Here is a 15,437-nt window from a genome sequence, read left to right as displayed (position 1 = left end):
TCTACTGCCTAATTTGTTGGATTCTCCCTAGTGCCAACCCTTCAAATGATGATCAAGGAAGAAGAAAAGAGGAAAAAGTCCTAGCCTTCGCAACTTCTAGATAGCATATTGCAACATATATAGATAGCTCACAGTGTGAAACCGAAATGGGGAAGGGTTGAAACTTTTAGAAATCGAGCACCATATGAAACTTTCCGTTGTTGAGAATCAAATCCTCATGAAGTTGAAAAGCTGTTGATGGTGCAGCATTGTTTTGCAATATTCTATATCTTGTTTTCTTAGTGTTTATTAGTGGCAATCTCGATCTTTTGGTGTTTACTGTCTGATGGTCACTTCAGTGGCAAAAGAAAAGGCGATCGTCATGCATGGTCAATTGCTACCACAAGAAGAGAGACTTTCCTTTTCTTCTCTTAACAGTTTTTGTGGGCAGCAAAGTTTGACGTAAGGACACTAGTGGAGCCTTCATGATGTGTTTTTGCAAGCATTAGTAAGGTCAGTTTTGCCGTGTTAACTTTCCACTTGGAAACGTTTACTTCCTGGAGCATAAGAATTCCCTAGGATTAGCTTTTTTTATATTTTATTTTTTCTGTGAAGGATTATTCCCTCTCTACTCCATCTATGCTTTTTCCCTTTTGCCACTTTGGTCCTGTCAGTGTTGTTTAATTGTTGCCTCGGAAATGAAACCGCAGAAATTTGAAAAATAAATATACTAAAAAAAGTAAAAAAATCCTTAAAAGAAGAAAAATCCTAAAGTTTCAGAAGAATTCATGGGTAACTCCTAAATTCCTAAAACTTTTGCAAGAATTTCACGATGAGACCTTTTTTATATTACTTAACTTACTTTTTTTTTTGCTAAACTGTTACTTAACTTACTTAAAGGTGCACAGTATCAAATGAACTCTCCAGACAATGTGAAAGCAGCTCACACGGGGGGTAGCTTGCCCCTTGGTACTACTCAAGGGGTGACTACGTACTTCAATCAATTTGTGTGAAAACAGTCTCTATCATTCCATCGCATGAATAGAGTATATGAGAGATGGGACTATGTTCACCTTAAAGTTCAAGGGACTAAAATTGGCTAGAACCAATCTCCATAACATGATTTCTATTTTCTATATTTTTTTGTAAGTAAACTTTTAGAAGTGGCTGATATTATTTATTTTCCAAACTCTTACTTTTGTAATGAATTCTTTTTCCTGTGTTTTCCCTTAATTCACATTACTACCCGATCTATATTCTTTGTTTTTGCCACTTAATTTGGTCCTATTGGTGCCTTTTGACTGTCCGATATATACTAAAAATCATAGAAAATTGAAAAAGTAAATGCCACAAACCTAAAATATTAAGAACGTAGTACAATACCAGTATTGGTTATTACATCACTTAAATCAATTCAACAGAAATGCAGTCCCTATCATTCCTGGGCAAGAGTATATTGGGGTTTGTTCACACAAAATTTGTAGAACTCAAATCAGACGATGGAACCAATTTCTCAAAAACAATCCGTACTTTATTATAAATGTTCAAAAGTGACATTTTTTCTCTCTAAAGTTACTGGTACTGTTTATAGGTTTTTGTATTCTTTTTATTTTCCTGGATTTTCTTTTCCAATCTTTTCTCAAAGGTCAATTGATGTTTACTTCATGAAAGTGCCAACGATATGACAATGGCGGGAATAATACCAAAAGATAGAAGCATCGATTTTCTGGTTCCTTCAATGCCATAAAGAAAACTTCGTGGCAACTTTTGACCTTGCAAGATTTCGTCGTCCCATATGACCGTTAGGATCGCATTTCAACCTTTACAAAAACGAACTCTAGAAAACTGCATATAGAATAGGGTTTGCGGGAAAAAAGAACTCTTTCTCTGTTTTTAAATAGAAGTTAAAAGACCTCTGCCTCGTTTTCTAAATTCAAGTTAAAGAAAACTCTATTTGACCAAAACACAAGCTAACATTTTTTTTTTCTTTTTGAACTTCACAATTTTTCCCTGACCTCCCGATCAGCTGGGCTGGACGGGCCCACGCGGAGTCCCGGTCATGGACGGTGGCCTCTCCTATCGCCGTCTTTCAAGGTCGGCCCGGCCATCCACCATTACCTTGCTACCACCACCGGTGGCCCAGGGCACGTGGGGCCCATGATCCCCATCAACTTTGCTCAGCCAATGAGCTGGGAGCCTCATCCATTACCCCTGGGGCCACCTGCCAGTGGCATGGCGCTCAAGTCAGATGGGTGGTCAAGGAGTCATTGGGCTGCTGAATTAATTTGGCGGCTGATCGAGCGATGCTTGATCATGAACGTTGGCCTCACAAACACGAAAGGCAAAACAAGAGGTTGGCGACTGCCGACTAAAGGTGCTTTCTGGATAGAGGTTTGAAGATAAAAAAGACTCATTCGGATAAGAAAGATCAAGATCCAAATCCTCAGGAGATAAAAAAGACATTCGGATAAAAAAGACTCATCCGGATTTGAGCTGCATCCTGCTGACAGCGGTATGATTGGATCGGAAGAAGTTACCGTGCATGAACAAGACACCGGTTTATCAATATCCTGACTCCCGATAATGATTTATTTTTACGGTTGGGTACGTGGCATTTTAGCTCACATACACCCACATACTGACATACACTCACATTTATGCATATACAATCATATAAGCTATCTTATTTTCTTCGAACCAACCGAGATAGGAGAGTTATCGATTATATTTAGAAAGATATATTTTATCTCTACCAGGGCGCGTGCATGCCAGAATATACTTTGTACTATACTTTGCGAGAAAAGATAACATCCCTACTAGATTTCTTTGGAGTGGCTTTCAAAAGTACTTACAGAATATAGCATGCATATCCCTCTCCAAAATTATCAATTTCGGTCTTTACTGTCCGAGTAATCATCTTGAATTCTCGATATACCACTTTAATTAGCTACCATAATTTAAATTCCTGCACTCCGAACATCTGATATAAATACTTCTTTTCTTATCAAAGAGATCAGATCTGCCATTATCTTTGAAACGAGAGCCGAAATCTCATGTCTTGCCAGCTAAAAGATACTAGAACCAAAGTGGTCGACACTGCACACTGGCTTGGCAGAGTACGAATCGCGAGGACCTCTCGATCTCACGACGAGCAGGTGCTGCAACAGAAAATATATACTCCTTCCATTTCAAATTGTATGTCGTTTATATTGTCGGTATATACACACAAGGGTACCTCCTACTAGTACGTCCAGCCCAAGGGGCGCGAGGTTATCCGTAACCTCGCACTAAGCCTTTGGGTGACAGGGCGTACGGCCCGGGCTTGGCAACTGGGGTCACGATCTCCGGACCTCACCCCACGCTCTGACGACACCTCTACGTGCCCACGAGGACAAGTCCTCAGGAACGGCTACTGCGGGCTCGGACCACCGTGGGTGGTCTTGGGCCCCTACGTGTGGAAGCCGGACCCCCAGGGGCGTGAGGTCCGGTGCCGCTACGTGCCCCTAGGGAAGCGACCGCTAAACCAGCACCACCACGTGTCCGATGGAAGTCGGTCTTCTATGAGAAGCCAGCCCAACTACCGCATTAAATGCGGATGGTTGGGGTGCGCGTGCCCGAGACAGGGCATGGGCTGCCCACTGACACGTTGGGTAGGTATGACGGTAAGCCCGCCAGTTACCGAGGCAACGCGTCGCATCACCGCACCGCGTGCGCAGGCGAGAGGCATGTAGTCACCTCACGGCGCCACGCGCGTGAGCGAAGGGTTATTATGACCTGCTGTAGGAAGGCCGCGGCGTGTGTTGCTACAGTGTGCAGAGGCTACAGCACGGCAGGTCAACATAGCCCTTTCGCCTGTTAGCGGGAACTGACCCTACATACAGTGACAGCACGTCTCCCACTACGCATGTCACTGACAGCAAACCCTGTGCTAGCAAGACGGCACATAACCATACCCTGATAGAGGATACGCACGGGACCGAAGAGGAAGATTTCCGAATCAGTGCCATTTAAGGCTTCGATGTGTACGTTATTTAATATGTCATCGGGTCCACCTGTCGGGATCCCGCTCAGTGTACGCGCTCCCCTTGAGCCTATAAAAGGGTGAGCGCGCACGTTAGAATACAAGCTCTCAAGTTCCACGAACACCACAAGATTCACAGGCTCAAGCAATACATCTCACAGTGGACGTAGGATTTTACACTCTGGCGGACCGAACCACTCTAAACCCTTGTGTGCTTCCCGTGTTTATACGCCTCTTGATCTAGCATTACTTGATTTCCCCCAAACTCATCCTAAACTAGAATTAGGCGGGTGCACTCCGCCACCCGGCTGGAGAAAACCTCCGACATTTGGCGCGCCAGGTAGGGGCGGTGACAAGTGGTAGCACCCCGGTGATAGAAGGAGGGCCCGTCATCTGCGCCACATGCCTATCGCCGTCCTCCATCTGGGGTTGTGGCGCTCGTCGCGCCGCAGCGTGCTGCTGAGCAGGCCTCCAAGGCTGTATCGCAGTCCGCACAAAACGGGCCATTGGTGGCGGCCAGGGAGCTGCTCCGCAACCCGCCGGACGCAGCAGCCTCGCCCGACATGCCGAGGCAATGGCGTGATGACGTCGATCGCCTCCTCAACTTAGCGCAGGTCACTCCAGGCTCAGCGGGGGGATCTGTGTCCAGGCAGCGTCGCCACGGCGACGCATCCGGCTCTGTGCACTCCCCAACAGTGAGGAGTGCTCGGACCGAGAACCTGCGGGCAGAACTCAACCGCAGATGTGCGGGAGAGGACGCCCGCATTACCATCAAGCGGGCGCGCGTGCGCCGGCTCAACATCGAGGGTCGGAACCTCGAGGCCGAGCTCGACGCGGCTGGGCCAAAGCCGCAAGGACTCGCCCAGGCCCCGGTGGCCGGGGTAGGCTGCGCAGCGCTCGCAGATCACCTCTGAGCGGTGGCCTAACCGTCCAAGTTTTGGCCCCACCTGCCAAAAAGTACGACGGGTCAACCAACCCGTCAGAATTTCTGCAGGTTTACATTAGCGCCATCACGGCGGCTGGGGGTAACGATGCCGAAATGGCAAGTTATTTCCACGTAGCCTTGACCGGGCCAGCCCGGACGTGGCTCATGAACCTGACTCCAGGATCCATCCAATCATGGGGAGAGCTCTGCGCGCAGTTCACGGTGAACTTCGCCAGCGCGTATCAGCAGCATGGCATGGAGGCCCACCTCCACGTTGTGAGGCGGCAACCCGCGGAAACCCTCCGGGCCTTCATATCCCGCTTCACCAATGTACGTGGAACCATTCCACGTATTTCCGATGCATCTATTATCACGGCTTTCCGACAGGGGTCCGTGATGAGAAGGTGCTGGAAAAGCTGGCGACACACCAGGTGGAAACGGTCACCACCTTTTTTGCCTTGGCGGACAAATGCGCCAGGACTGCAGAGGGCCGTGCATGGCACTCTGCCCCTCAAGGAGGGCCCGCCCAGACAGGAGGCACTAGTGTCGCTGCCCCTAGCAGCGGCAAGAAGAAGAATAAGAAAAATCGTGGCGTGAACAAGCCGCAGACTGGGGCTCCGGTCGCTGCAGCGGCAGTAGCCAGGGGTCAGAAACTGCGTAGCAAGCGCCCGCGCTAACAGCGTACCGACCCTGGGTCGTGTCCTGTTCATCCTGGGGCCCGCCACAGCACCACCGAATGCCACGAGATCCAGAAACTCGCGGAGTGACTCAGTAACAGGCGCGACTAGGCCTCCAAGGGTGACTCCTCCCCGCCACGGCGGTCCAACAAGGAGAAGATCTCTGACACCGATGCTGCCGCGGCGGAGAGGGAGTTAGGGTACCAAACCCCAAAGAAGGACCTTAAGGGTCTTTTGCACCAGTCCGACTGCGAGTCCGGGGGGACGAGCGCCGCAAAACGTTGTACGTCATATACGGCGGCGGCTCAGAGCTTGTCTTCCGGAGGGACGTCAAGACTCTTCGCCGAGAAGTTTTCTCGGTGAAGCCGGGGGCACCGAAGGCAGCGCCCCACCAATAGTGGAGGAGCACCACCATCTCCTTCGGGCCATCCGACTGCCCGGAGAACATGACGGGGGCCGGGGTGCTACCACTTGTCACCGCCCCTACCTGGCGCGCCAAATGTCGGAGGTTTTCTCTAGCCGGGTGGCGGAGTGCACCCGCCTAATCCTAATTTAGGATGAGTTTGGGGTAAATTAAGAAATACTAGATCAAGAGGCGTATGAACACGGGAAGCACACAAGGGTTTAGAGTAGTTCGGACCGCCGGAGTGTAAAACCCTACGTCCACTGTGAGATGTATTGCTTGAGCCTGTGAATTTTGTGGTGTTCATGGAACTTGAGAGCTTGTGTTGTAACGTGTGCGCTCACCCTTTTATAGGCTCAAGGGGAGCGCGTATAGTGAGCGGGGTCCCGACAGGTGGATCCGGCGACATATTAAATAACGTACACATCGGAGTCTTAAATGCCATAGATTCGAAAATCTTCCTCTTCGGCCCCCGTGCGTATCCTCTACCAGGGTATGGTCATGTGCCGTCTCGCTAGCACAGGGTCTGCTGTCAGTGACATGCGTAGTGGGAGACGTGCTGTCACTGTAGGGTCAGTTCCCGCTGACAGACGAAGGGGCTATGTTGACCCGCCGTGTTGTAGCCTCTGCACACTGTAGCAACGTACGCCGTGGCCTTCTTGTAGCAGATCATAATGACCCTTCGCTCACACGCGCGGCGCCGTGATGTGACTACACGCCTCTCACCAGCGCATGCGGTGCGGTGATGCGACGCGCCGCCTCGGTAACTGGCGGGCTTACCATGGTGTCAGCGTACCTGACCAACGTGTGTCAGTGGGCAGCCCGTGCCCTGTCTCGGGCAGGCGCACCCCAACCACCCGCATTTAATGCAGTAGTTGGGCTGGCTTCTCATAGAAGACCGGCTCCCACCAGACACGTGGCGGTGCTAATTTAGCGGCCGCTTCCCCAGGGGCACGTGGCGGCACCGGACCTCAGACCCCTGGGGGTCCGGCTTCCACACGTAGGGGCCCAAGACCACCCCGCGGTGGTCCGGGCCCGCAGTAGCCGTTCTTGAGGATCTTGTCCTCGTGGGCACGTGAAGGCGCCGGACCTGCCAGAGCGTGGGGTGAGGTCCGGAGACCGTGACCCGTGTTGCCAGACCCGGGCCATACGCCCTGTCACCCAAAGCCTTAGTACGAGGTTACGGATAACCTCGCGCCCCTCGGGCTGGACGCACTGGTAGGAGGTACACTTATCTATATGTACCGACATATATTTTTTATTATATATTTAGATATAATATTTATCAAGATGTATAGTAAAATTTATATATATAACTTTGGAACGAAGGAGTACCTACGAACCCAAGGAACACCCACCGTATATGGCCGACGACGTCCCGTTCGGCTTCCAACTTTTGTGGGCCCATAAAGTGCACGCAGCATGGGCCTAGGGTGAGTCACATGACCACTAGCCGGCGCACCACTAAAGCCCACGGCCGTGTGTGTATGCCTTTGCCGGCCAGCCTGTTGCATCGCATTGCCATATTAATGGGATTTGGCCATAACCCTACCTTTCTGCAATTAGCTGCATCTCTCGTCAATCCTCCTTTTTCAACAATTTGTGCCTATTATCTCTTTTCTGATTCTCTAATATTTGTCAGCTGCCGGATTAGTACATACTACCTACGTTTAAAAAGTGCACTTCAAACTTTATTTTAAGTCAAACTATCTTAACTTTGACTAGATTTAATAACATGAGATGAGTTTCATTAGATTTAATATGAAATATTTTTTAAGTATACCTATTTAATATACATAATAAATATTAATATTCTTCTCTATAAACTATTAAACTCGAACAAACTTATTAAGATCATGCCGATGCATTATACCTTATTTATTTAGATGTCGTATTATATTTGTTCTAAGTAAAATTTGGCCAATTTTACCCAAATATATAGAAAAAATAATAACATTTATAATATCAAATTTATTTTATTAAAGTATATGTTAATAGTGCATATGTTGGATAGTATAGTTGTTATTATATTTTTCTATAGACTTAATCAAAGTTAGCTAACTTTGATTTAGAAAAAATCTAATAAGATATGTAAATAAAAATGGAGGGAGTACTGGTAAGTTTTAATGCGCGTGCAAATGCTTAGTTGCAGTAAAGATTGTTTTATATAGACGGCTAGACGGTTACTGTGAAATGTGTGCATTCAAGCTTCCAAGGAGGGACAACCGCAAGAAACGGCTCCGGTTGTCTGGTCCCTTTCTCTGCTTTGACGCCTTGTCCATCAAACGATAAACGGGCACGCACGAGGTTGCGCACCACCTGACCCAGGCAGGCTGTCTCGTCTCCTCCGGAGGAGCCCGTGAACCCCGATCGAGCCAGAAGAAGCCATGCGTAGATGCCGGATAGGAACTAGTAATACAAGGATGCGTAGAGCCATGCGTAGATGCAGGATAGGAACTAGTAATACAAGGATAGGAACAAAATCACACAAGGATAGGAACTAGTAATACTCCATGCCGAATTGCTGATGCAGAGATGGATCTTTTCCCATCCCAGCAATGCTGACGAAAGGCAATTGGGAAAGCAGATGTGTTGAGGGAAGAAAAGGCGAGGTAAAGGCTGGAGCAGCCAAGAAGATGATCTCACTGCTCATATTTAAAAATGATTCAAAAACAGGTGTAGCTGAAACAGGATTACAAGCTAGAACTAGGGCACTAAGATACTGCAGCTAGGTGAGTTCTTTTTTTTTTGTAGTGCCAACAATGGCAGTCTAGCCACATTTTCGTAAGATCCTTGCCAGATTGGCTTGGACCTTGAAGTTTGGTATGCATGCTGAACCCTGAGGGCAGCCACTCAAAGTGCTGAAATGGGGCAGAGGCACAACATATGGGTATGGTATGTCTGTCATGTACTCATATGTGCACCAACAAGGTCTGCATAAAGTTGCTCTGCATGCCAGAACAGAGCAGGGCTCTCTTCACAAGACACATTCCTCTAATCCTCTCCCCCCTCTGTCCCTCGCTCTCTTCACTCCCTCACTGAAAGCTGAAGAAAGTAGCCGGCCACTCCCTCGTGCCACCAGCCACCCCCATCCCTTCCCCTGGACTCATCTGCTTGGCAACGCTCGCGCCCTCCTTGGATTCTTGCCCTTGGAGCTTCCCTTCTTCTACCTCCCGGCGTTCTCATCGCCCAGCCGAGAGCGAGATTTGCATCGCTAGCTCCCGGCCCGGCGCTTTCCGTCCTAGGGATCGCCACGCGCAGGGGGGAAACGAAAAAGCCCTTCTTGGAGCCCGCTGCTTGGCCTCTCCCTCTCGTCGCAAAGCTGCATGGCAGGCAGCATGGCCGCGTCGCCGTTGCGCGGTGGTGGTCTCGCCGTGGCCGTGCTGCTAGTAGGTGCGCTCGCATTGCTCCAGGTGGCGCGGTGCGACGCCGCGGCGACGTGCGTCGGCCTGGCCCCGGCGAGGCGCCGGCCGGAGGTGGTATCCATCGCGGACTTCGGCGGCGTGGGCGACGGCCGGACGCTTAACACGTGGGCGTTCCGCAAGGCCGTGTACCGCATCCAGCACCAGCGCCGGCGCGGCGGCACCGAGCTGCGCGTGCCGGCGGGGACGTGGCTCACCGGCAGCTTCAACCTCACCAGCCACATGACGCTCTTTCTCGCCAGGGGCGCCGTGCTCAAGGCCACGCAGGACGCCAGGGGATGGCCGCTGGTGGAGCCGCTGCCGTCGTACGGACGGGGACGGGAGCTGCCGGGCGCGAGGTACGCCAGCTTCATCAACGGCAACGGCCTCCGCGACGTCGTCATCACAGGTGAGGCTCAGCTCCTCTGCTTCGTGCGTGTCGCGTTGCTACTGTTTGCTCGTGAGTCCTGAACTCCTGATGGTCGACAGACACGACGTCTCCTCATTAGAGAAGACCGAGACAAACGTACTGTCATGCTACTGCAAAATGTTCATAACGATGCATGAGAGTTCGTGGCCAAAGTAAACCTGCCGAGTTGTGACAATCTTCTAGGGCTCTTAAACTAGACTGAGCACTGGAAACAGGGCGGGTTTGGTGGCACAAGTTCAGATGGGACTTGGGAGATGCCTGATGTGGTACCACTGGTTAATATAAGTACTAGATCATAGCACTTTCAGCAGTGGCCTTATTGTTAAACTAAGTTTCAGACCCATACTCGTAGCTGCAGGGCCTAAATTGTAGCATGCTGGCATGCTGAATTGTTAAAGAAACCCAGACCTTGCTGAATCACTGAATCTTATGATGGACCTGCCATGGTACAGCCTGTTAAATCTTGCTCAGGATTCAACAGGTTGTATTGGATTGCGGATATCCAAAATATCCGCTTAAACATGGATATCCGTATCCGTATTCGATTTTAATATGGTAGTAAAGTGGATACATCCGAATCCGATTTTTACTGTTTTCCTCTATCCGATTCCACGTCTGTATTCGACAATATCCGACACTATTCGTATCCGTTTTCAGTAAAACTATTTAAAAATTCATATTTATTTCCTATAATCAATGTTATTAATTTTTATAATAAAGTTATAAAAAACTAAGTTTACTCGTAAATATTAATGTTTTATCTATTTATGGGTGAAATTACTTTATAATTTTTTATTATATATTAAGAAAAATATTTATATATTTATTGAAAATATATTTTTATTTCTAGTTTTATTTTTTATGTATTTATTTATTAAAATATTTGTTAATAAATAAGCTATTTTTAACTAGCTATCTTTATTATATTATCATACTTTAGTTTGTACATATATAACGATTCTATATTCTAAAACTACCAATAAAGAAAATAGCTAAATGTTATTCTATGTATCGAGTAAATATCCGAATTCGAATCCAAATCCGAGGCATTCATTTTGCATTCGTAATCGAGAATATCCGAATTCGTATCCATATTCGAGTTAAATTGTGGTAAAAAGTACTATCCGGATTTCAATTCCATACGCACCCGATCCACTTTCATCCTTAGTATTGACCCAGTCTACATGAAGGTATGTCGCTGTTGTGGTTATTTTTGTTGCCTTACCTTTTTCTTTTGTCACATTAGGTGACAAGGGGGTCATCGACGGCCAAGGTGAGGTGTGGTGGAACATGTGGAGGCAGAGGACTCTTCAGCACACCCGGCCAAACCTTGTGGAGTTCATGCATTCCACTGGCATTCACATCTCCAACATCGTCCTCAAGAACTCACCCTTCTGGAACATTCATCCTGTTTATTGCGAGTAAGCTCTACGATCATCCACCTAGCTATTGCTACCTGTAAATAGAAATGTTTTTCTTTTCCAGTATTTCCAATCAGTGTGGTTCTGGAAACAGAGTAGCTGTTCAGAGTTTCAGACTTGCACGAACACCCTATGAGCAAAGAAGATTGAAAATTTTTGAGTAAAAACATGACCCAATTATGAATCCTGAATCATTGACACCAAAATTGACGATTTCAGTTCCAATCTTAACCATTACCATGTGCCACAGAGAATGAAACACTGACACTACTCTTTTCTTCTTTCAGCAATGTGGTCGTAACCAACATGATGATCTTGGCACCACACGACTCCCCGAACACCGACGGGATCGACCCAGGTATGCTGTCCATCTACAGCTTTTGTAGCCCGTGCTCAAAGAAATGTGTTACCTTTGCCTTCAGCCATGGATTCATTCGGAATAACAAGGCAGCTGCATCCTCGTGCAGATTCTAGCACCAACGTGTGCATCGAGGACTCGTACATCTCCACCGGCGACGACCTCGTGGCGATCAAGAGCGGCTGGGACGAGTACGGGATCGCCTACGGCCGGCCGAGCTCCGGCATCACCATCCGCCGCGTGCGGGGCTCGTCCCCGTTCAGCGGCATCGCCATCGGCAGCGAGGCATCCGGCGGCGTGCGCGACGTCCTGGTGGAGGACTGCAGCATCTTCAACAGCGGCTACGGCATCCACATCAAGACGAACGTGGGGCGCGGCGGCTACATCCGGAACGTCACCGTCGACAACGTGCGCATGAGCGGCGTGCGCAGCGGCGTCCGCATCGCCGGCGACGTCGGCGACCACCCCGACGGCCGGTTCAGCCAGCTCGCCGTGCCCACGGTGGACGCCGTGCGGATCCGGAACGTGTGGGGCGTCGGCGTCCAGCAGCCGGGGTCCCTGGAGGGGATCAGGAACTCGCCCTTCACCCGGATCTGCCTCTCCAACGTCAAGCTCTTCGGGTGGAGGAACGGCGCGGCGTGGAGGTGCCGGGACGTGCGCGGCGCCGCGCTCGGGGTGCACCCGTCGCCGTGCGCCGAGCTCGCCACCAGCTTCGCGTCGGCTGCAGGGTCCTGCAGCTATTAGTGTTTATTGCTTCGCTTAAGTTGTGTTAGAGATTGATTTCTGTCTTGGGATCACCTTAGCCTTTCTGCTAATTGTTCAGGTAACCTTAGAGATAATTTTGTAGTATAATGCTCAGCTGCTGTGTGCTTAATCTGATGCTACGTGCAAATATGTGTCATGGACTGATTGGTAATGTTACTCTGAATGATTAAGGAAACCTTGGTGGGAGCTTAACCTCAGACTTGTGACCAAATCAAAGGGTAAACATGCACCTTATTTTCATGTTAATTCTTTTCACGTTGACGGTACTAAGTAAGGGTAAGGTGTGCAGCGTTAGAAATATAGGTGTTTTAGTATATTTTAGTTTCAAAAATTAATATTTTAATCATGATAAATTTCAGTTATCTTGTAACCATATTATATGTGCATGTGTTCAAGTTTAATCTTCTATTAAATAAGAACACAAGACAAAATATGAACCAGAGAAGGATCGAGCAGTACCCTGAGACGGGTCCTCTGCTGGAAGCATTGGATGCGCCGTCACCAACTGGAATAGACATACTACTTGGTTGGTCTGGCTCGAAATAACCGAACTTAGTTGTTGCAGGAAGATGTACGCAATGCAGTCTCGCGAGCGACCTTCTTGATGTAGCAGAGGAAGTAGTCGAAGTAGTCATACAATCGTGTTGTAGCCGAAATAGTCGAACAAGTGGCGTTGTAGTAGGAAGTAATCCTACTAGTTTGGTTGGAGCATAAAGTAGTCCCACACGTGTGTGTTGGAGCTCGAAGTAGTCGTACAGCAAGCAGTCACATATTCGTACACTTCTAAAAATCTTATTGTCCATCTATCCCGAGCAAGATCACGTAAACAAGGAGGTTCCGGAGGTCTGCTCACGTGAACTTATGTGTGTGCAAAAGTTGCGTTGAGAATAAAGAGTAAATTCTTTGTATGACCTAAAAAAATGACAGTCCCTTATTTGGTCACGCCTAAAAAGTTCAAACTCCCTTCTTTAACCCTATCTTTATCTTCTATTGATCCTACCGTGAGCTACCCTGAGCTCTGTTAGCCAGTTCCGTTAAGGCCGCGAAGGCTGGCTGGCGGCTGCAGCCGTGAAGGCCGTCGTTCCCCGCCGCGACCGCCCCTGAGCCTGTTGCCCGCGCGCGCTGCACTCCCTGAGCTCCAGCGCGCGCTCCGCCGTGGCCCCTGCCAGCCCGGACGCTACCACCGCCTCCACGGCCGCTGACGCCGCGCCGGCCTCCACCGTGGTCTCCCGGTTCCCCTCCAGCAGCACCACCAGCACCCGCCGCCTCCATCTCCCGCTCCACCGCCCGCAGCGCCGCCACCACCTCCCCTGCCGCCGCGAATTTCTCCTCCGCGCCCAGCAGCACATCCACGTCGCTCGCGCCTGAGCCCGCCACCGCGGCCGCCCCGCTCGCGCAAGAGGAAGGCGGCGCAGCAAGGGTGGCCAGCCGCCCAGCAGGCGCGCTGAGGCCAGCGCGGGGCGGTGGCCGGCTCTCGGAGCCCGTGCCGCGCGCAGAGACCAGCGTAGCGCGGGATGGCGGCGGCCGGCCGGCCGGCCGCACCACAGGCACCCGGAGGCCGTGCCGCGCGAGGCAGCGGCGGCGGATGGCAGGGGTGCGGAGGAGAGTGAGCGGTGGAGGCTGGGTGAGAAGGAACTTCACAGCCTTCGCGGCTGCAGGCGCCGTCCTTCACGGCCTTTAACGGAACTGGCTAACAAGCTCACGGTAGAACAAAGGAAGGGGACCGAAGAAAAAAATAGGGTTAAAGAAAGGAGTTTGAACTTTTCAGAGCCAAATAAAGGACTGTAATTTTTTTAAGACCATATAAGAAATTTACTCGAGAATAAATATGCAGCAGAAGAAGAACAAAGGGAGAAGTGAGATATCTCTTTAGCAGAAATATCATAATTTTGTGAGACCGTTTGGAATGAGAGGGGTTGCGTTCTTATATAGGTGCATGTCCCTATGTGTACTAATGGCCATCAATTTGCACCATTATTCCCTACTATCAACACCATTTAACAGCCATTAATTCATGGATCTTTTAACAACCATTTAACATGGAAAAACCGTTACTCATAGATCATAACTCACTAGAATTAATTCGCGGGTCTTTTAATTCTCCGTTCATTATTAAATAAATGGATCTAGTCCGAATATTCCAGCATGCACGAGTGTTATACAACTTGTTAGACTTTTGCAGTGGCGGATTGAAAGAGCAAGGAAAATGACTTGTCGCAAGGCTCTGGTTCAGTAGATAAAATAAAGTAGAACTCGGCAAGCATCATGGCGTGGTAGTTACGTGTTCTACCTCTTATGTTGTTAAAAGTATCAATATAACTGTTGGAGCTCGAGTTTACCGAGTCTACGGCGCTGCCCAGGTACTCCGCAACGCCACATCTCCGGGGCAATTTCTATTTATCGCGCGCGCGAATAGGATTGGAGATATCGCACGCAGGACTCCGTTTCCAGCTTTTATACGTGCTGGCACATCATAGCGCTATGGCAGACGGCCGATGCATGGCAGGCAAGCTACCTCCAGCATAAGCATGGGCACGAGGACACATGCAAGGTGATCGATATTACTGCTTAGAAAACGGTTTGGAATACAAATCTTCATTACGCATTTTCTTCTAGACCGTTTCTCTGTTTTTTTTTTCGAAACCGTTTGCACCATATTGTTATACGCAGTTAATACAACAAATCAAGATCACACATGAATACATTTTGATTCTTTTACGTTCATCATATTTTAATTTAAAATAGAGTATTGGAACATTTTATATTAGCTAAAACATTTTGTTTTGTTCACAAAACATTTTCCTTTTTATTGGATATTTTTATTCAGAACAATATTTTTCTTAGAACTTGTTTAAGTTTGAGAACAATCTCTCTTTTTGACTAAGTAGACAGTATTCCAACAAATATCTCTAATATCTCTAAAAGATCTGGACAAAACAATTATAAATGTTCCCGAGCAATTATAATTGTTCCAAAAATACAACTGTTCCAGCTTTGCAAGTAAATTGTTCTTACTTTATAAAGTAATATTTTCTTAAAATGTCAATCCAGATGTGA

The 15,437-nt window shown here is 48.6% G+C and overlaps 1 protein-coding gene across 1 annotated transcript; it reads left to right on the top strand.

The window, feature by feature from the left end:
• Window positions 1-8,539: 8,539 nt before the first annotated feature.
• LOC112872513 (probable polygalacturonase) lies at window positions 8,540-12,577 on the top strand. The gene is made up of 4 exons (XM_025935583.1): window positions 8,540-9,815; window positions 11,083-11,257; window positions 11,545-11,615; window positions 11,725-12,577. The coding sequence occupies exons 1-4, from the start codon at window positions 9,332-9,334 to the stop codon at window positions 12,357-12,359; spliced, it is 1,365 nt and encodes a 454-aa protein (XP_025791368.1). The 5' UTR covers window positions 8,540-9,331; the 3' UTR covers window positions 12,360-12,577.
• Window positions 12,578-15,437: the final 2,860 nt, after the last annotated feature.

Source organism: Panicum hallii, chromosome 1, assembly GCF_002211085.1.
Source record: "Panicum hallii strain FIL2 chromosome 1, PHallii_v3.1, whole genome shotgun sequence".
In the NCBI taxonomy this organism is placed as follows: domain Eukaryota; kingdom Viridiplantae; phylum Streptophyta; class Magnoliopsida; order Poales; family Poaceae; genus Panicum; species Panicum hallii.
The sequence above is the reverse complement of the archived record's forward strand: the minus strand, read 5'-3'. Positions and strand labels throughout refer to the sequence as shown.

Coding starts and splice junctions, on each gene's coding strand:
- LOC112872513 (XM_025935583.1), top strand. CDS start 9,332: ATGGCAGGCAGCATGGCCGCGTCGCCGTTGCGCGGTGGTGGTCTCGCC. Junction 9,816..11,082: donor CCGCGACGTCGTCATCACAG/GTGAGGCTCAGC, acceptor TTGTCACATTAG/GTGACAAGGGGGTCATCGAC. Junction 11,258..11,544: donor ATTCATCCTGTTTATTGCGA/GTAAGCTCTACG, acceptor TTCTTCTTTCAG/CAATGTGGTCGTAACCAACA.